The sequence below is a fragment of the Sordaria macrospora genome, chromosome 1 (assembly GCF_033870435.1).
Source record: "Sordaria macrospora chromosome 1, complete sequence".
NCBI lineage: Eukaryota > Fungi > Ascomycota > Sordariomycetes > Sordariales > Sordariaceae > Sordaria > Sordaria macrospora.
In genome coordinates this window covers 273,249-292,814 of record NC_089371.1, presented here as the reverse complement: position 1 = coordinate 292,814, position 19,566 = coordinate 273,249, and the positions used below count along the sequence as shown (strand labels likewise).

Sequence of the window (19,566 nt, the reverse complement as noted above, 5' to 3'; positions counted from 1 at the left end):
GCCAGGCCAAGAAGGGAAACCCTGCTGTCACAAGAACGATCCCTAACCAACCAAGGCACTCCGGCGGCGATAGGGCGGTACCCGTGACGACGCCGGCGTCATAGGAAGGAAGGATATTGGAGGAAGATACTCGGGAAGGATCATATGTAAGCACAGCGGTGCACACCGCTAGATAGATGCCTTATGGCCTCATGACCCAGATCAGGCCAGCAGAAGGAAGGAAGGCTTTGGCATAAGAAGGTCGGGAACCCCAGCCTGGATGGAAAGGCTTGAAAGGATTCAACAAGGCCTTCGAGACCAAAGTAGTTTATCAGCTGAATTGAACTACTGTTCCAAGCCCAGAATACTGCCCTTGTCACAGTCTGGCAAATACTTACGGCAATGTGGCAGTGGAACAACCAAGCACCTGGGTTATCATTTCGGAATGCTACAATCAGCCAGCCCTTGTCGGGAAGCATTGTGGCATCTCGACGTGTAGGGTTGTCAAAGGTGATATTGGCGGAATCTCTGGCTGGGTCGAATCAAAGTGGCAGGAGCTGGGGATCAGTAGGCACGTCGGGCGCCGGTGATCTACCGATGATGACGAAGTCATGGCCCTGTACATATCGAGTTGCGTGAGCTCCAGCTGCCTTGTCTGTGTCTGGAACCAAGGAAGAATGGGAGCATATAAGGACTTACGTGTAGGTGCATCGGGTGAGGAAGTCCGGATGTATTCTCAATAAGCCAGAAGCTCCACTACAACAATGTTAGCAAGATGAGAACATCATCCGGCAAATGAGACATGGTAAATGGAGAACTGACCTTGCTCTCGCGCGGAACTTCGAACACGTTCTCGTCCCTCGGCTATAAAAAGTTGCCCTCTCTAACATATTCCAAGATCCGCTTCTCCCAATTCACATTGAGCGAAGTCTTATTGACTATCTATAGAACCTTGGTAGTTTCGCTCCTATTATTCCATAGGGTAACTAAAAGCGTATCATCCCGAGTGTGACGGCGCGAGGCCTTTGCATGTTCAAGGACAGAGCGAGGCACACGTTGAATCGAAAATACTGAATTGAAGAAGAAGAAGAAGGACTTCCAAATTAGGAAGGTGGGATGGGCTGGTCGAAGTTTTATACCCAGAGCCAGAACCTCGTGAATAGAACCGATAGGTGAAGGCCCAGTCCAGTAACAGTCAGTGACCACCCAGATGACCATAACGTCATATGAGGACCCTAACGGCCATGCCGTCACACCGAGTAATATTAAGTTCGGTTAGCGGTATATTGCGTAGTACGACTCGTTTAAATTTTATCCTCTCTTTGCATCGCAAGTCTTCCGGAACGGGACCTTCAACGGTTGGGATATTATTCATAGCATCCTCGTAGTCGTAATTGAGGATAGCGGCGGGCCTAATTGCATTTGCCCTCAAGTTTTTACATACTCTATCAATAAGCGCGACAGCGTTAATCTAATAATTGCCGTTACCGGGGTCGTTGCGAATCTCCTCTTCTAATTTCCCGTAAATAATAATATTATTATTGGAAGGTACGAAGCTAGTTCTTTGAAAAGGAATTCTTACCAATAAAAAGGATAAATAATAAAATAAAAATAATGGTCTTCTCTACAATTAATAAAGAGGGTAATTCGGTAAAGCGCGATAGCGGGCAATAAGTAAATATAAACGTATAGAGTTCATTAAAACGGTTATAATAGTATATTAATTGAATAAAAAGGTTTAGTATTAATTGAAAAACATAAAGTATTTAAGGAACTAATCTTTTTTTTTCTACTCGAAGTCTCCTTCTTCTTATAAATATTTCGGAGTTTATACGTATCCTAATTTTATAAAAATTAGTATATACGTATTTATTATCGATTGAAAATTTCAATAATTTTATGCCCAAAATCCTAGCGTGAAGATTGAGTTCGGAAATCGAGTCCGCAGTTTGAATGAAAATTTCGCTTCCTAATTCTACTTTTTCTTTTTTTCGAAATTTCGATAATTTTAATCGGTTTTTATCCTTTATTAATAAATTTATTCTTCAAAGAAAGTTTTTAGAACCTTTTACTTCCGGATATAATCTTATTTACCTTTAATCACCTTTAGTAAAATTTACGGGTTAGGGTTATATATAAAGAAAAAGTTCAATATTCTATTATAATTTATATAAAAATTATATACAATATTGATTATATTCAATCTCGTATATTATTATAATATACTTAAACATTTAATTTCTTTAGTACAATAATACCCGTATATTATTAAAATAGCTTTTCTCTAGGCGGAGCCTATTATACCCGGGAAGATGATAAAACGCCCATTTTACTATATGTAAGGGTTCTACGAGGTATACACACAGGTAGGCCTTGGTGAAAGTGATAATATTCGACAAAGAGGAAAAGGGAAGTCTGTGCCAGTATGGCATGGAGCTTACAGCTAAATACACAAGAGAGGTGCGTATATCGAAGGTGCTAGAAACGCCAAGGTCGGAAATGTGGTTCGTGCGGCATACCCCAGGAGTGCACCCAGTCAGAGGGCAGGCCTGGCTTTCATAGAGTTCAAGCCAGGCAAACACCCCTAGGCGCCAGCCCCATGACACTATATTTCTTATAAAATTCATTTATTATATATATAATTATTAAAGATATTCTTTGGTAAATCTTTTATATTCAAAATATCAATAGCTTTCTTTTACTTATTTAGTATAGACTTTTATTACCTTCTCTTTTTGTTAAATATATTTTCTGATTATTATATAATTCTCCTCTTTTTTTTCATCTCTTTCCTTTTATACTTCATTTAAATTCTTCATAATTCTTTAAAATTGTTACTTATTTATTTCCTATTTTATTCTTTTCTTTTTATTAGTCTTTATTCTTTTATTTCACTATATACTTAACTTTATTATTTTCTTATTATTTTTTCAACTTCCCTCTCTATCAATACTTTATTTACTTTTTTATTTTACTTTATATGTTTTCTTATATACTAGCTCATTTACATCCTTATTTACTTTACTTCTTATTTCTTTATTTATTTTACTTCTTATTTCTTCATTTATTTTATTATTTATTTCTATTTTAATATCCCTATTTACTTAGTTATATATATTAGTTTCCTTAATTAAATTCTTATTAATCTTTACAATACTCATTTTATTACTTATTAATGATTTTCTAACTTCCTTTACTTTTCATTCTTTTATTACTATTTCTTCGGTTTTACTTTATTTTTATTATTTCCCTTTTTATTACTTTTATTCTTTTCTTTTCCCTTCATTATTTGCTTTTTCTTTTTCGTTTCCTTTTTCCCTCCCTTTCTCCTTTATTCTTTCCTTTTTTTATTCTTATTTTTTCCTTTCCCCTTTTTAATCTTTTATCTTTATCCGTTTCCATTTTCTTTTCAATTCTTAATTTATTTTACCTTCTATATATTTTTACTTTTATATTTTTTCAGGTTATTATTCTCATTATTTCACTTATATTTCTAGATTATAATCATTTTTAATTTATTTAATCATTGTTTCTTTCTTTTTCTTCTTATTTATTTATTTATTTATTTTTTACTTTATTTCGTTATTTATTTATTTATTTTTCTATTTTTTTCTTTATTTATTTATTTGTTTATTTATTTATCTCTTTTTTACTTTCTTTATTTAATCATTTGTTTACTTATATAATTATGAGAAACGCTATTTGTACGGCTATCAAACTCTATTTGTCGGTTTCCGCACAGGAAGCGTGACGCGAGGCTTGTGGCTTGCACTCGGTGTCGGAATGCCGCCCTGTTTCTGTGCCAACACCTTCGCGAGCGGCTTGTGCTGAAGCAGTACGTCAATCCTGCTGTCCCTAAGCGTGGCCTTCAGCTTGTTTTCGTTTTTGCCATCCACCCGCCATGTCGCAGGATCTCCTATACCCTGCTGATCCCGCCTGGGTAGATCCACCAGCTCAGCTACGTCGTCGCATTTCCCCTTAATGATGTAGTCCCAGCAGTCTTTGAATTCCGCTCCTTGAGGCTCTGGGTCAATGTTGATCCATGCTGTGATACCATCCCGCCGGCTCGGGTCTCTAGGGTGTCGATGTTTTGTGTATAGAGTCGTTCAAAGGCGGTGAAGCCTGTCGCCAAAAGCAAGTTCCCCAGTGTCAACTTCGTTGTGATCGTAGGTTTCATGACGGCCATGGAGGCTCGGTTGGGGCATATCAAAGGCACCGATACCGCCACCGGTGGCTAGATGCAATCCTGAGATTGACCCAATCTGCATGCCCCCCGGTCTCGTCGTCGCCCACATGTAAAGGGGCTCAACAAATTGCTTCCTGCTAGTCGGCGTCGCACTGAGTGCCCTCATGAAAACATCGAGTAAATCGACATCATCTGCGTCTTCGTAGTCTATGGCCTGCTCGGCTGGGGAGTTAGTCGCTGACCTGGAGGCTTTGTCGTACGAATTCAGCACGTTTATTGTGACAAGGGCAGTATTCTGGGCTTGGAACAGTAGTTCAATTCAGCTGATAAACTACTTTGGTCTCGAAGGCCTTGTTGGTCCTTTCAACCTCTAGAGGAAGGTTGGGCTTCAAGGCCTTCTTATGCCAAAGGGAAACGGTACCTATCTAGTATGTACGGGTCTTTGTCACCTGAGGCTCCAAGGCATCTAGCAATCTGCATACATGTAGGTCTTTCTCGTATGACACCAGGAGTGTGGTGTATGCCCGTTTAACAGTGTGGCATATGCTCGTTTGACAGTGTGGCATATGCCCATTTGATAGTGTGGCATATGCTCGTTTGACAGTGTGGCATATGCCCGTTTGACAGTGTGGCATATGCTCGTTTGACAGTGTGGCATATGTCCGTGTGACATTTATACACCAAGCGCCAATCTCAAAGATCTTTTCAAAGATGCCCATCCCGTTGACCTCCAGCGCTGCCATACCATTCGCCTCCAAGCCCCCAATTTGCAGAGGCCGCAAGACCAACCCAGTTTGCCTAGCGATCGTCAAGGGAAATGCGAAATGCATACTCGCATTCTCCGCAGTCCACGACAGGTGCCCATGCCGCAAAGAGGAGAGCCAGATAATCAGCCTGAGCCACTGCTGGGTTATCAACAGATTGGCGGTTTGAGATGGTGTTGGTTCTGCCACTGGAGCTACAGGGTCGGTAGGCGAAGACGAAATTGATGAGGATGAGAGCGAGAGGTCGGAGAAGCCGCAAGCCTGGGTGACCGGAATCTGTACGGAGGATACGGCGACGGTGGGTGAGGGAGGAACAAGTGGGCGTGGGATGGACAAGCCGCCTGAATTGCCAGCTGGTCGAGCAAGTTGGTTCTGCAGAGCGAGGTAGGTATTGACGTCGACGGTGGGGTGGGAACCATAGGTCCAGGCTTCGATGATGGAGTCACGAAGGGGAATGTAGATGCCGAGAAGTTGGAGAAAACCGGTGTGGATGCCGCGGGATTCGTAAGCGTGAAGGGTCATGGGAAGTTTAGGTGTCCGGCGCAGCATGAGCGGCTTGTTGCGTAAAATTGCGAATGACCTGCTTTTGTCAGAATACGTTCTATTACAGAACTGAAGAACATGATAATGGAGACTTACTGTTCCATAACATACAACAGCCAAAACACCCTCTGCCGACATAGAGCCTCCTCGGGACTCAAGCCTGCATAAGTCGACTCATCCTCTAAGCCCAGCTCCTGCGCAAAAGTCAGAGCCTCTCTCAGGTACACCCAAGCCTTTGTGCTCCGGTTAGTCTCGAAGAAGGAAGAAGCCAGAAACATGGATGAGACCACCGTGTTCAATGAAATGTTCTCATATAAGTCATATTCCTTCCTAACATTCAAGCAGTCGTTGAGCAGGGAATGGCCTGCCTTGTCCCAGAACTCGGGACTCTCCTCAGCCCCGAGGCTGTGGCCAGACATTCGGAAACAGGTGAGAGCCGAAAGGGAAAACAGGAGGTTCTTTTTGGGAGGATCGCAAGTTCGTAGGTCCATTCGTGGGATTTTCGGGATGTATAGTACGGGCATGACGGAATACAGGTGTTGATAGAAGATTTCTACACATTTTGGAACAAGGTAGAGGAAAGTGCCCCTCGAAGTGGCAAAAGGGCCGCTTGTTTCGGGGGCTATGCTCACGTCGGATGTCCTAGTTGTAGAGACGGAAGCGTTTTGCGGGAAGATATCGGTGTTGTTTGGCCAGGCTCCGTCGCTTACCGCTAGACTGGGTTTGGTCAGCACTGCGTATTGACACTAAAAAAACAGAGGGCGCTCACTCAGCAGAAATGCTTGGACGATGTTCTTTCTTCTTGACAGCCTCATGTTCTTTCAATCTATTGCATTGGATATTTGCGTCTTTGCAAGGTTGACAAGGTAACCGGTACGGAGCCTGTGATATAATTTGAGGGTTAATGACAGTGATGCAAACGTATCAGAAGAAGTAACAACAGTCTTACTAACCTTGTGGAAGAGACACTGCTCTACATTTGCATTCTTGCAGTTCGTACAAGGTTGGCCTTGGCCCAAATCGCCACTGCATCTGATTTTTTGTCTGCGGCAACGGCCGCACTGACAGCTGTCAGCTTTTCAAGAAGTGAAGTCAGTGAAATTGTTAGTCAGAGATAACCTACAGCAATAGGAACCTTCTTCCTTTGGAACTGCGACTTCATATTAACTGATGACGAAGACCTTTCATCAGTGATGGTCCGAGGAAGACTAACTCCTACGTTGTGTGGTGGAATATGGACCGCCGTGATAAACAAGTCTGTCTGACTGGGTAATCCTCGAACGAGGGGTTTGAACGTGTGGGAATGCGAGAAAGCGAGAGAATGTCGTGCCGCAGACGGAAAGTGATTGAAGACTGATCGATCACGTTGAGGGTTACTCGGTTATTGCGAAGGGATAGTGGCATTCAAGTTTTTGGAGTCAAGGAGAAAGGCGAATACAGAAAGAACAGAGGACGTTTGCAGGAGATGTCATACTTTTTATAACTCGGTTTCACCCGAAATGAATGGCCGGTTCCTGCATCGTTTCCCACTCAGTCTGGTCCAAGAAATTCTTTATGCGCACGGTCGCGGAGAACGTAGAGATAGATATTGCTAACAGACCATTAAGGGATGGAGGCTAAGGAGTCATGGTTGCGCTGTCGGGAGAGAAATGAAGTCGGCTGAACAAGTTGCATTAGCTTTGACACAATTTGGGATAGGAATCTGACGATAAGCATCCTGCTGTCTTGTCTGGGTGATCTGGGTTTCTCTCTCCTTTCTTTTTCATTCAGAAGACACCTTCTCCGGCGACTTACCTGGCAATCACCTGTAACCAGCTCGGGGAAGGCTCTCGATTTGGAATGCTGACACCCGGACTGTAGGCAGCTGCAGAGTGCAAACCCAAAAAAACAAAAAAAAACAAAGGCCGAGTTCTTTGCAATCTAATCATTATTTTAATGTGGGCTTGTTTGTTTATCGTTTGGTGTGGGTCTTCGGGTATGGCTTTGAGGCACAAGAAGACTCTTGTATACAGTAGCGAGGGTTTTTCCTTCCTCTTTCTTCCACTTCCTTCCTCTTTCTTCTCTTCAACCCCTGTTTTGCATTTTGTGGTAATTAAGAAGGTTAGAGTAGACCTTACGAGTAAGAAGAGGGTTTTATATCAAGACTAGTCTCCCAGCCACCCAGATTCTGGCTGCAGACCTTCCTAATACTCTGGGAACCCCCAACTCTAGTTGATGTACGCTAGTATCGGCACGTTGGGTGTCTGCTGTAGTGGTTCGGGCTGAGGCTCCTGTGGGCTATTGGGGGCGTAAAACGAGTCGTTTGGATTGGGTACGTGAAAAGAGTCGTTTGGGAGTGTCGGTATTGTCGCGAAGGAGCTTGCGTTGGGTGTCTTCCACAGACATGGAATCCACACCGCCTTCCGGAAGAGGCGCTGGCCAAAGTAAATGTCAAGCTCGGCGTTCATCTTTCGGTTCGCCAGTCTGTTTGGAAAGAATATGCCCATTGCATTCTTCATAGCCATAGTGTGTAGTTGATCGGTGAGCTGGCGCGCCAGAAGCGAAGGATCGAGCCATCGTCCAGGGATGGTTTCCGGAACGGGGGTGACAATAGGGGCGCCTTCGGTGAAGGATGCGCCGAGGAGGGTGGCATGGAGATGAGAAGACACCTTCTCCGGCGACTTACCCGGCAATCACCTGTAACCAGCTCGGGGAAGGCTCTCGATTTGGAATGCTGATTGGTCTCAAACTGGTTTTCCTCACTCTAACTTGCTCTTCCTTACTCTAACTTGCTCTGCCTCTATCTTCCCTCATCTATTATTATGGAACCTCGTCAGCTGGTCCATATGTACAAACTGCGGGACCAAATCAATCAACTGGATTCAATCCTAACCAGGTACCGCAGCCTATTGGAGCATCGTCTGTTTATTGCGTACAGTGAGTTCAAGCGCCAGGACACGAGACTGTGTGACAGCCTCGCAAAGTCATTCAGCGTTGGTCCCGACTACTCCTTCTCCTCATTTTACTGCCAATGCTCGCCAAAGCTAGATAATGGCGGCTATCAAAAGCTTATTTCACTGCCTCAGAAAGCCGCAACACATTCTCTTCTCTCCCGTTAGATTGGCGACAACCTGTAAATCAAGCCTAATGTCAGCGTGCCACATCAACGTTTCGTCGTTCAATGATCAAATGCAGCTTTGATGCTGCAATGGAGGACATGCCAAAAAGGCTGTTGAAGCCATCACATTCTTTGGCGTTTCTGTCTAAGTGGATACGATCCACACATAGCTACCCTGTATATAAACCACGTCGGACTCCGTCCTCCCTGTTCTGTTCTCTCTCTCTCTTTTAACCTAATTAATACACGAAATTCACTCCCACACTCAATGCCACTTGTGGTGTATCATTCCGTTACCTCCAACAAAGGCAACCAGAGGGTAACGTTTGTTTTGATATCAAGGCTTCAAGCCTCGCTTCGAGCCAAGCCCCATGCAAGGATGCCAGGGGGGCGGGGCAACTTTTCTCGTAATCTGCCCAATTGTATTCGTTATTTTAGCGCCGCCTCTCCATTCCACCGTTTTGCCTCCGTCCGAACGATATGGATATGGGAGCTGGTGGTTCAGTTTTTTGACCCTACCACGTGATGAAAAGACCCGTTTCCTGACCTTCCCGCTCCCATAGATAAGAGCAGTGAGGGCCAGACTAGTAGTTGGGTCGGTGACGACCAGCGAATCCCTGGTGTTGTATGTCTTTTTCCTTCTTTTTTCCTTCTTTTTTTCCTAATCTCTTTTATAAAACACACTTGTTGGTTTCCTTTGTTTTGAGTCCGCATTGTATTTCCGAAGCTGGCAATTTGGTCGCTCAAGTGGTCTTATATAGTTGTGATAGCAGTCGAGAGGCACAACTGCAAGGCTGCCATCACAAGGCCTGGGAACTCAGTGTCACACGGACATTGCCCACAGTCCAAGGGTTAGGGTTGCAAGGCTCAGCAGAACCTCAACACCTGGAATGAGCCTCGAGATGCCCGGTGACCCCAGGGCTACGATCCTCACCCCGGCCGGACTCTCGGCCACGGGTACTACTTACCCGAGCCCCTTCCGACACTACCGGGCTAGCGAGCCAACTAGGGAAGTGCTGAAACACTGTTGAAACATCATGAGACAATCCCCAGAAGTAACACAGCCAAACGAAGCAAGAAACACGGCGCCCAGACAAATGACAGCGCCAGAAGGAAGATGGAGAATAGATGAAGGCATAAAGATCCACATGTATGCAGACTGCTAGATAGAGGCCTTGAAGCCTCACGCAACAAGGCTTGATACGTACCGCAAGTACGTACCGATTCCCTTTGGCATAAGAAGGCCTGGAAGCCCAACCTTCTCCTGGAGGTTGAGAAGATCAACAAGGCCTTCGAGACCAAAGTAGTTTATCAGCGGAATTGAACTACTGTTCCAAGCCCAGAACACTGCCCTTGTCACACTCAGCCCTCGTCTTGAGGGTTGAAAGGATCAACAAGGCCTTGGAGACCAAAGTTAATTATCAGCTGAATTGAACCACTGTTCCAAGCCCATACTCTGCCCTTGTCACAGGTACCTACCGAGTCCTTTCTTTACCCGGCATCTGCAGCGGCCGTGGAAATACCTACTTAAAGCCTCCGACAGCTCATGATAACCACATACGACCATACCCACTGGAAAACTCGGGATCCCGTCCGCTCTCCCATAGATAAGCCAGTGAGGGCCAGACTAGTAGTTGGGTCGGTGACGACCAGCGAATCCCTGGTGTTGTATGTTTTTTGCTTCCATTTCTTTTTCCTTTTCGTTCTTTTTTCTCCCTTTCTTTTATTTTTCTCCCTTTGTACATCTATCCATCTTTGTGCGACCTGTATCGAGCATCTTCTATTCTTGAATTGCCACCCCATAATATACTGTTGGAAACACCAATCCCGTCCTTCCACCGCCCTTTCCTTCCTGATTTGGATACCTGCATGCATCGCGTTTACTTCCTTTCCGTTGATGGGCAAATGGACGGGAGGCTGGCGCATGTAACCCATACCTCCCTCTTGGATCTTGGGAAGGTGCTCTCGGCCAGTGGGATCATGAAAGTGATAAAACCTGGACAGACGGAGGTAATGGGAACCGACAACCAGTTCTTCTTCTTCTTCAGTTCCCCATCTCCTTCTTTTTTGAGCCAAGGACCATTGCTGTGACCGACACTTACTGGCGGCAACATCTCACTGTCGAATCTCGATAATTCTCCTTTCGAAAGCGTTCATCCCATTTTCTCTCTCCTCCAATTCCGGAGTTCTTCTGCCCTCGATCTCGCCAATCAAATCCCCAGTGTCTCCCATGAACACCATAATCTCTTGCCCAGAAAACAGAGGCTCAAAGGACCAGCCCGATAACATGAAGATGACCGAGGAGGATGTCAATCAACCACGCGGAACGGCCAACACAAAGGACGGCAACGATCAGCTCACGTCGACAACCTCAAGCGACCTGCAAAAGCTATCAATTGACGGGCCAGCTGGAAGCACTCCCTCCATGTCACATCAGCGACCATCATATACCATAACAACAACGACAACGAAGAAAGTAACCTTCTGGTCCCTCCCCCGCTAACTCCGCGACATGATATGGAACGAACCTCTCCCCCCAGCGGACGAGATCTTCCCAGCCAACATATCCTGCACCTGCCCATTCGAAGACCTCGAGACGCACATTCGCAACAGGAATGCCATGCCGATAGCGATTGGACAGACGTTTCCGGGGCTTGTGTATGCTCCCCAGGTCTTCAGCTGCCAGCCGCCGGTCTTGGCCCACGTCTGTCGGGAATCGTGCGAGCAAGCGCTGAGACGGTACGAGGCGGCGTATAAGGGGTTTGATTCCACCACCGACCAGGAACTTTATTCAGATTCGACGACCAAGTTGTTCCTAGGGGAGAAAGAAATTGCGGTGGATTTCGGGGACGGTTGCTCGGTACTTGTGCGTCGATGTTGCTGGTACGGATCTTGAGCTGAACGTATACGACGAAGAAGATCTTGAGGAGCATGAGGAAGAGGCGCCGGACGTCCAGGTGGAAACGGAGGAGGAGGAGGACGGTTACGGTTCACCAGTGCCATCCCAAGAGAGCGACGACGAGCTAGAGGCGCCACCACTGGGACAAAATGACGTCCAAGAGGCCATGACTCCCGACGGAGATGACGACAATAACGCAGAGACGGACGTTGAAGAAGAGCGTGGAACCTGGGAGGGATATCTCAACATTTTGGAGGAAGCTCCTCTTTGGGAGCAGGATGACCTGCTGGTCCTTCGCTGCCTGTGGACGGGCATGGATCGTCAACCAACGACGACCACCATCATCTCCAACTTTGTCCGATCAGCCTTGCTTGATCTTTTGGCGAGGGCCAAAGACTACCAGATCATGGTAGTTTGTAGTCTCCCGGGCGGTCATGACACTATCCCCTTTTCCTGCCACGTATCAGGGATTGGGGTGTATTGGCTAACCGAGCTCCCGGCTGCACCTTCGACAAGCGGAACTATAACCCTACAGGTAGTATGAAGCGCTTCGTGGATATTCGCAACCTCGATGAAGTAATTGGGTTTGTGGGCCTCGTCAGGATGATCTGGTCTTATGACCTTTCTGAAGAAGAACAGGAATTAGAATCCCTTCTCTACGAGGGGGAGCTGGAAAAACGACTGGTGGCTGAGTGTCTGGAGCCTTTCGAGACGTTGTGGGCCTAGGAAGGGAAAGATATCATCAAATCGTCGCGATACGGACGGATGCCCAAGCTCGGAGTCGTTGTTGAGACGGAACAAAGGTAAGGTAGTAGCGTACGCAGCACGAAGGGGGTATCGACTGGACTGGGGACAGGTGTGTGCACAGACGGGGCGATATATACGTGCTACAAAATACATCATCACCGATGGGTCGGTCTGGGAACGGAAGCCAAGGGTTTTGAGTGGTCAGATCTGAAGATACGATGGGTTATAACTTGTTCCTTGGTGAGTTCGGACGTTCTCATCACAAGACAACCTTACTTTACCTTTCCCCATGTGTCCTTCAGACTTGGCATACGAAACATGATAGTGAGACGTCTTTCTGTTCTTGGGAATGCATTGGAAGATGCACGTGAAGTAGGTAACCAAGTTGAACGATCCCAGCAATGGGAAAATAAATCCAGACACACAGCAGCAGAGGTAAATATAGAAAGCAATGGCTGACAATGACGAAGTGAAGCCAGCATCTTCTATATCGCAAGCCAATAAACATTTGGGAATGGGCCTCCGTCGTCGCGGGACTTGGCTTTGGTTGTCTGCGATACCAGTGTGGTCCAAAAAGCTTGGGTTCACGGAAAAAAGAGACCTCCAACAACAACCGGCGACGAAACAATAACCATGCACTAGTAATTAAATCGATTCCTTCAATACGGAAAAAACGTCTTTATACAAATATTTCCTCCACATATAGAGCTCTCAAACTGTTATATCGGGGGTATTGCATCCGAGTGTCTGAGAGGGTCGACTTTTTTAACCAGGGGACTTTGGACCGGGTTTGAGCGCTACGTAGCCCAGTCTTTTGAAAAAAAATTTAAAAAAAGATTTAATTTTTTTTTGAACAGCGAGTTAGAGTCCTCAATCAGGTACACTTGTAATCCTTTAGATGATTTCTTTTCGTGGTGTGATGTTGTTTTGTGGGCAAGTGGACTTATAGAGTTTGCATGAGGGTTTGGTGCGGTGAACCCAGATCTTGGACATCTCGGCGGGTTTGGATCGCCACGTACCTATGTTGTCATTGTTGTAAGGATATGTAATCACCTCCACGAAACACCATGCGGCTCAGTAAACCACATCGAGCTCGGAACCAAGCCAATTTTGATTCACCTACCTATATGGCTGTTTCTCCTCCCCTCCCCGAAACACATCCTGACAAAGCAGTTCAACTGCACCCTCAACATGAACGCAAACTCGGACCCACGATTCTATATTGCAATCAAGCCAAATCAGGCGCCGGATCTGAATTGATTCGGTGTTTGTGATTTCCTGTCCCAAGTCATAGGAAAATCCACGGCCTAGGTAGAGGTACCTAGGTAGAGGTATCAATGAGTAAACGAGGCTTGCTAGCAAAACCTTGGAGAGATAGTTAAGCAAAATCCAATGAAAAGTCTCCATCCTCTGGGAAAATCACCCCGTGACCGAGCTCAATATCCTCCATTTGCGTGCGTCCCGCGCTTCTTGAAGATGTCTGCGTTGGCAGATACCAGGGCTTTTCTCCGTCTGACATCCAAGTCCAGCTCGAAGTCATTGCGTTTATACGCTGACTTAAAAACTACGCTGACGTAAAAAGGCCCGTAAGATAACCCCTTTGTTACGATCCAATCAGAGAATCCTATGTAGGCTAGACTAGATGACCAATCAGGTAGAACCCGAAGGGAGGACTCGAAGGGAGGACCTAAAGGGAGGACCCGAGACGAAGGATCGGGTCCACGGGTCCAGTATATCGGGTCCAGGAAGGCCGGTATAAAAGAAGGCCTTCCCAGGCCTCTTGTTACCGGATCTTCAGCAAGCAATAGCTATCACAACCTACCAGTACCTTTTGGCTACTACTCCGTTACTCTATTGTTCTATCCCAGCGATAATACTCCTGTGCTTGTAACGGTTCGTCACAGAGGTGAGGCAGAGTTTTTCTGTAGGGCGGCGGTGATGGTTCGTGCGAGGCGGTCAGCTTCACGTGCGTGAGCGGGCGAGACGGCGGAGAAGCGGGCGAGTTCGGTGTCAAGAAAGGCGGCGAAGGAGCGACAGACCTCCTCTTTGGCGAGAGCTTCAGAGATGAGGGTCTCAGCGAAAGACGTGATGGGGCCGGAAGCAGCAGAGGTGGCGGTGGTGGCGTGAGCAGGACGAGCTTCCTCGTCCGCAGTTCGGGTTCTCTTGGCCGACTGCGCCGTCGTGGAGGGCGGGGGCAGGACGAAAATAGAGTCCGGCAGAGGTGTAACCGGTATTATAGCCGGCAGCGGTGGTTGGGGGGCCCCAGAGGGCGAAGGCGTAGACATTTTGATGTTGTCAATGTTTGGATATCGACCGTGAAAACGGCGATTTAGGTTGTGTTAGTGATTTTGCGGGCAACCAAGAGTTTTTGTTGTAGGAGGAAGATGTCAGCTGGAGGTGATGTTGCAACGCAGCTTGGCGGTTGACGCAGGCCGACATCCTCCCCTTTTACATCCTGCTGAGATAGGGAAAGGCGACAAACGGAGAAAGGGTTGGTTAAGGAAGAAACGAAAGACGAGAAACGGAAACCAGAGTAGACTCCTAAATACCGGGAAGGGGTGCCGGTGAATGGACAAGGTGAATGAATGGGCGAGGCCAGGGCACGGACTTCCAACACTTCTACTTCAAATTCTGGCAGCGAACACGAATCAAAAAAAGAACATCCCAATACAACCGGACGCAGAAGAAGGGAGAAATGGAAATTCCAGAGCAGGTGGTTTAGGAAGCAAAGTGAATTGAAGGAGGAAGGGGAGTACTGCTAGAGGTCCAAAGTTCTCCACAGCAGGCGCCAAGGTGGCATGATCTCAGCACAGCATCTGCAACACCTTTTGCCTGGGCGCCAAAGGTTAAAATAAAAGCGCAAATATTTGTGCTGGGTATTAGGGAAATACAATGCGGACTCAAAAGAAAAGGAACCAACAAATGTGTTTTATAAAACAGATTAGGAAAAAAAGAAGGAAAAAAGAAGGAAAAAAAGAAGGAAAAAAGAAGGAAAAAAAGAAGGAAAAAAGAAGGAAAAAAAGAAGGAAAAAAAGAAGGAAAAAAAGAAGGAAAAAAAGGGAAAAAACATACAACACCAGGGATTCGCTGGTCGTCACCGACCCAACTACTAGTCTGGCCCTCACTGGCTTATCTATGGGAGAGCGGACGGGATCCCGAGTTTTCCAGTGGGTATGGTCGTATGTGGTTATCATGAGCTGTCGAAGGCTTTAAGTAGGTATTTCCACGGCCGCTGCAGATGTCGGGTGAAGGAAGAACACTTTTGCGGTCCCCCCTGATTTGTCGTTCTCAAGTCCCTGGCCTTTTATTTCTTTTCAAATGACATTGTGGACCTTCGGCATTTATTTGTAGAAAGCGGGACGGAAAAGGCTAAACAGTGTCGAAACCATGTTAGTTCTGCGTTACGTACATGATCGGGTTTTTTTTTGTTGTTGTTGTTGTTGTTGTTATTTTTAACGTCTACTTCCGCCTCCCGTAGGGCATGAGACGTGCCACATCAGTAAATCTCGCGTACAAAGATAAGAGCAGTGCTCTAAATGTCCACCAAAAAACCATTAACCCGAGGGCAACCCGAGGCCTATTGCCAGTATAAATCATGTGTTGCCCGTAGCGTAAACGCGGCCCAACACCTTCAATCGAATCGCCCCGTGGGCGACCAATCCGCAATGGTGCCAGTGAGCCACTGAATGTGAATGTAGTCGAAGTAATTCAGTTGAAAGGTCAATTTCTTCCTTGGGTCTTCGATGTCGAAGCGGGCGTTGGAAGGTACCCGGCTAGGTTGAATCGGAGAAATATCGGTGCCAGTTAGAGTGCAATTAGGATGTTCGTCCGCAAAGTCACTGTGATGAAGGAAAAAGAAGATGTTAGCAATCGAATATCGGCCCGAATATCGGCCCAGAAATTATGTCTGACAAGTTCGTCTTACATGGCCCAGACTCCTGTAAGTAAAAATGATCAGTAAAGTGCAGTAATGGGGAAAGAGCAAGGGCCGTCAAAGTTCATCAGCTTACCAGTGCCGGTACCGATGTCAAGAGCTGTCCGAATTTTATCCTTTGTCGAGCAGGGCCGGGTACAGCTTCCCATCGAACAACCTAGTCATGGTCTCGTGGAAGATGTCCAACAATTCATTTGCCTTCTCATCAATAGGTCCCCTGAGTGGCGCACATGGATCAGTAGTTGGTTCATGTCTGGAATATCAACGGGTACGGCACTCGTCCTGCTAAAAGCATTCGAATATAGACGTACCAATACTCCCCATCAGTCACAGGACAAAAGGCCTGTAGGCTCCGAAGACTCATCAGCCACTGGGGACGCCGGGCCAGGTGTGGGCGACTTCTCCTTCATGGGAGAGGAACTCATTGTCAAGGATGGATATCAAAAACAATGAAATCAGTTCTGTGAACTGGATAAGCTGGCGGAGTCAATGCATCTTTGGTGTTTTTGTGTGCCAGCGGTCCCTGTCACACGGACATTTGCCCGCAGTTCTGGGTTAGATGTTCCGAGGCTTGACAGAACCTCAACACTTTGCATTAGCCTTGACTGCTAATGGCGCTGAGCATCATCCTGAGGTTCCCCTTTCATCACGGGACAAGAGGGTACCGTTAGGGGCATGGTGAGATATGCTCTGTGATACAATGCGCATGAAAGACAGGTCAGCCCGTGCATGCGTACGTGCAGCTCCAGTGACTGCTGGGCCACAATGACGACGGGACAGAGGCCGAGGCTAGAGGAAAGAAGGAGAATGGGTGAAAAGCAATCAGGAAGATCAACATGGAGACCGCTAGATAGATACCTCGAGGCATTAGGCAACAAGGCTCGGTACGCACCTCAGTACGTACCACGCCTCTTTGGCATAAGAAGGCCTTGAAACCCAGCCTTTGGTTGAAGGTTGAAAGAATCAACAAGGCCTTCGAGACCAAAGTAGTTCATCAGCTGAATTGAACTACTATTCCAAGCCCAGAACACTGCCCTTGTCACACCGTGTGACATATGATCTTAGCACAGCATCTGCAGCACCTTTTGCCTGCGCGGCAAAGGTTAAAGTGAAGGCGCAAATATTTGTGCTGGGTGTTAGGAAAATACAATGCGGACTCATAAGAAAAGAAACCAACAAGTGTGTTTTAGAAAGAGATCGGGAAAAAAAAAAAGAAAAAAGACATACAACACCAGGGATTCGCTGGTCGTCACCGACCCAACTACTAGTCTGGCCCTCACTGGCTTATCTATGGGAGAGCGGACGGGATCCCGAGTTTTCCAGTGGGTATGGTCGTATGTGGTTATCACGTGCTGTTGGAGGCCTTAACTAGGTATTTCCTCAGCCGCTGCAGATGTGTGACGAACGACAGTCTGATCTGCCTAAGTGGGATAGCTGAAGGTAGATAACTATTAGTAGACATTCGGTGAAGCCAAAATGTTCATAACAAATATGGTAGTGTTATACCAGTCTCGGTGATAATGATCAATCGACTACTGTCGAACTATCTGACAATCTGAGTTCTCCCGTATTTCTGAGTGTCTGCTCACTCATAATGTTGGCTTACTTGAAGGTCCTGGCTCACCTTGTGAGCCCTCATAGTCCGTGAGCCCTCCTGGTTCTTCGCCCTACTGGCTCCTCTAATCACACTGTCCCGCCTCTGCGTGGCTGTCGTATGCTGGTAGCTTGGTTGACCTGTGTAACTCGCTTGAGTTCGTAACAAGATGCCGGGTGAAGTAAGGACAGTGGATAATGATTGACCCGGATGATACTAACAAATTTGAAAGGATGATTGCGACCTAATAGTCGCTCCACAAATGCGACCAGTCTGCACGGCATCGGAATATTATAGTAAGTCCGAGGAGGCTACTCGAAGAAGAAATCATATTCGATATCATTCGCGCTGGCCCTGGAGACCTGGTTATAACACGACCACGACAATATCACGCAGTTCTCAATCAAACCCCGTCTCTTGCTATAGCAACCAATTACACTCTCATCGCTAGAATCCAGACCTCGCACTTCTTTTCATGGACTTGTACGAGAAAGGCATGGCGCCAGACACTCTGGCAACAGCACACTGACGGCGGTGGCGCCGCTGACAACCTTACGGGGTTTTTACGGAGTAGAGGGGTGGAAGTTGGCCATGGCCACGACATTGAGACCAGAATGTGCCCATGACGATGCGACTCGGTATGGTCCCTGTCGACACTACCACCGCCATCAAGGATGAGATGCTCGTGCAAACCGGCCAGGAGCCCATTGCCCTCCGCCCCTCCCAGCACTACCGTCCCGGCGAGGCCTACGCGACCTAGCTTACTGCCTTATCTCCTTTGATAGGTCAGGTTGCATAGGCCTCGCCAGGGTGGTAGTACTGGGAGGGACGGAGGGCAATGGGCTCCTGGCTGGTTTGCACGAGCATCTCATCCTTGATGGCGGTGGTAGTGTCGACAGGGACCATACCGAGTCGCATCATCATGGGCACATTCTGGACGGCGTAGGTGACCCATTTCTTGGGCACTTCGACTGCGTGGTCGGGCCTGTGCCTCCGGGAAGAACGCCACAGCGGCCTTGAGACCATGCCGCGCGCCTTCGGCCTCCGCATCGAAAACTTCCGCTTGTTCTAACTTTCTAACTGACCGCATCCGCGGCCGAGTTCTGTCTGTCCTTGGAAGATTACGTAGCCAAAGCCTACGCACTCGCCCTCTGGTCTTTCTTCTTCCGTGTCCGGGTCCTCCGCGTGCGCTGGGGGGCCCATCTGCTTAGCTATCATAGAGCCGTCGGTGTAAACGACAATCTCCGAGGGATCTCGTTGGAGAAGCCATTCTTTGAAATCCTTGGCAGCCCTGTCCTTAGACGTGGGCGCTGGATCTTTGTGAGTGTCTCTGTTATAGACGGGCGGCTGTAGAACCGGCCGCGGGAAAGGCAAGGCGAGCTGTGCAGCCGTCTGTAGAGTTGTAGGGCGGCGAGGCAGGCCGCGCGGCATCATTCGGGGTTCCGAAAGACGCGGGACGAGCGGGTGGGCAGGATCTAAGGTGAGGAGGCGCACAGCGTGCCGCCGCCGGGCCGCTTCTAGAAGAAGGGGGACAGGAGGCAGGCTAGCTTCGCGGTAGAGAATGGCAAGGCGCGTCGTTCTCCACACTGGTAAGCTGGCGCGGATGGCAATGTTAACCGCAGTCCGGACTTTATGGACGAGGTCCGCCAGTCCATTGCTAACAAGCGGAAAATCCCCTTGTTTACGATGAAGGGCGTGCTTCTTATGGCCTGGCCACCAGATTTCAGAGCCAAATAGGGCCTTTGGCAGGACGACAGCCTTCATAGCCTTCACCATGGAGCCTGGAGGGGCGCCGTGGTAGACTCTGTTGAGACCGCGTATGT

General features: G+C 47.4%; 4 protein-coding genes across 4 annotated transcripts; all 4 read right to left on the bottom strand.

The window, feature by feature from the left end:
* Positions 1–4,590: 4,590 nt before the first annotated feature.
* SMAC4_09807 (uncharacterized protein) lies at positions 4,591–5,996 on the bottom strand (the record flags this gene model as incomplete). The annotated part of the gene is made up of 2 exons (XM_066091013.1): positions 4,591–5,509; positions 5,569–5,996. 2 exons carry the CDS (start codon positions 5,994–5,996, stop codon positions 4,591–4,593), a joined length of 1,347 nt encoding a protein of 448 aa, XP_065945457.1.
* Positions 5,997–14,113: 8,117 nt separating this feature from the next.
* Positions 14,114–14,500, bottom strand: SMAC4_13005 (uncharacterized protein; the record flags this gene model as incomplete). Its single annotated transcript, XM_066091213.1, has 1 exon — positions 14,114–14,500. One exon carries the CDS (start codon positions 14,498–14,500, stop codon positions 14,114–14,116), a length of 387 nt encoding a protein of 128 aa, XP_065945456.1.
* Positions 14,501–15,846: 1,346 nt separating this feature from the next.
* Positions 15,847–16,298, bottom strand: SMAC4_13004 (uncharacterized protein; the record flags this gene model as incomplete). Its single annotated transcript, XM_066091212.1, has 3 exons — positions 15,847–16,054; positions 16,141–16,153; positions 16,226–16,298. The coding sequence occupies 3 exons, from the start codon at positions 16,296–16,298 to the stop codon at positions 15,847–15,849; spliced, it is 294 nt and encodes a 97-aa protein (XP_065945455.1).
* A 2,398-nt stretch (positions 16,299–18,696) lies between these two features.
* On the bottom strand, positions 18,697–19,222 carry SMAC4_13003 (uncharacterized protein). The gene has a single exon (XM_066091211.1). It carries the CDS (start codon positions 19,175–19,177, stop codon positions 18,812–18,814), a length of 366 nt encoding a protein of 121 aa, XP_065945454.1. The 5' UTR covers positions 19,178–19,222; the 3' UTR covers positions 18,697–18,811.
* Between the last annotated feature and the right edge of the window lie 344 nt (positions 19,223–19,566).

What these genes read in the sequence shown, in the direction of transcription:
- SMAC4_13003 (XM_066091211.1), bottom strand. Translation starts at nt 19,177, where the DNA reads ATGATGCCGCGCGGCCTGCCTCGCCGCCCTACAACTCTACAGACGGCT.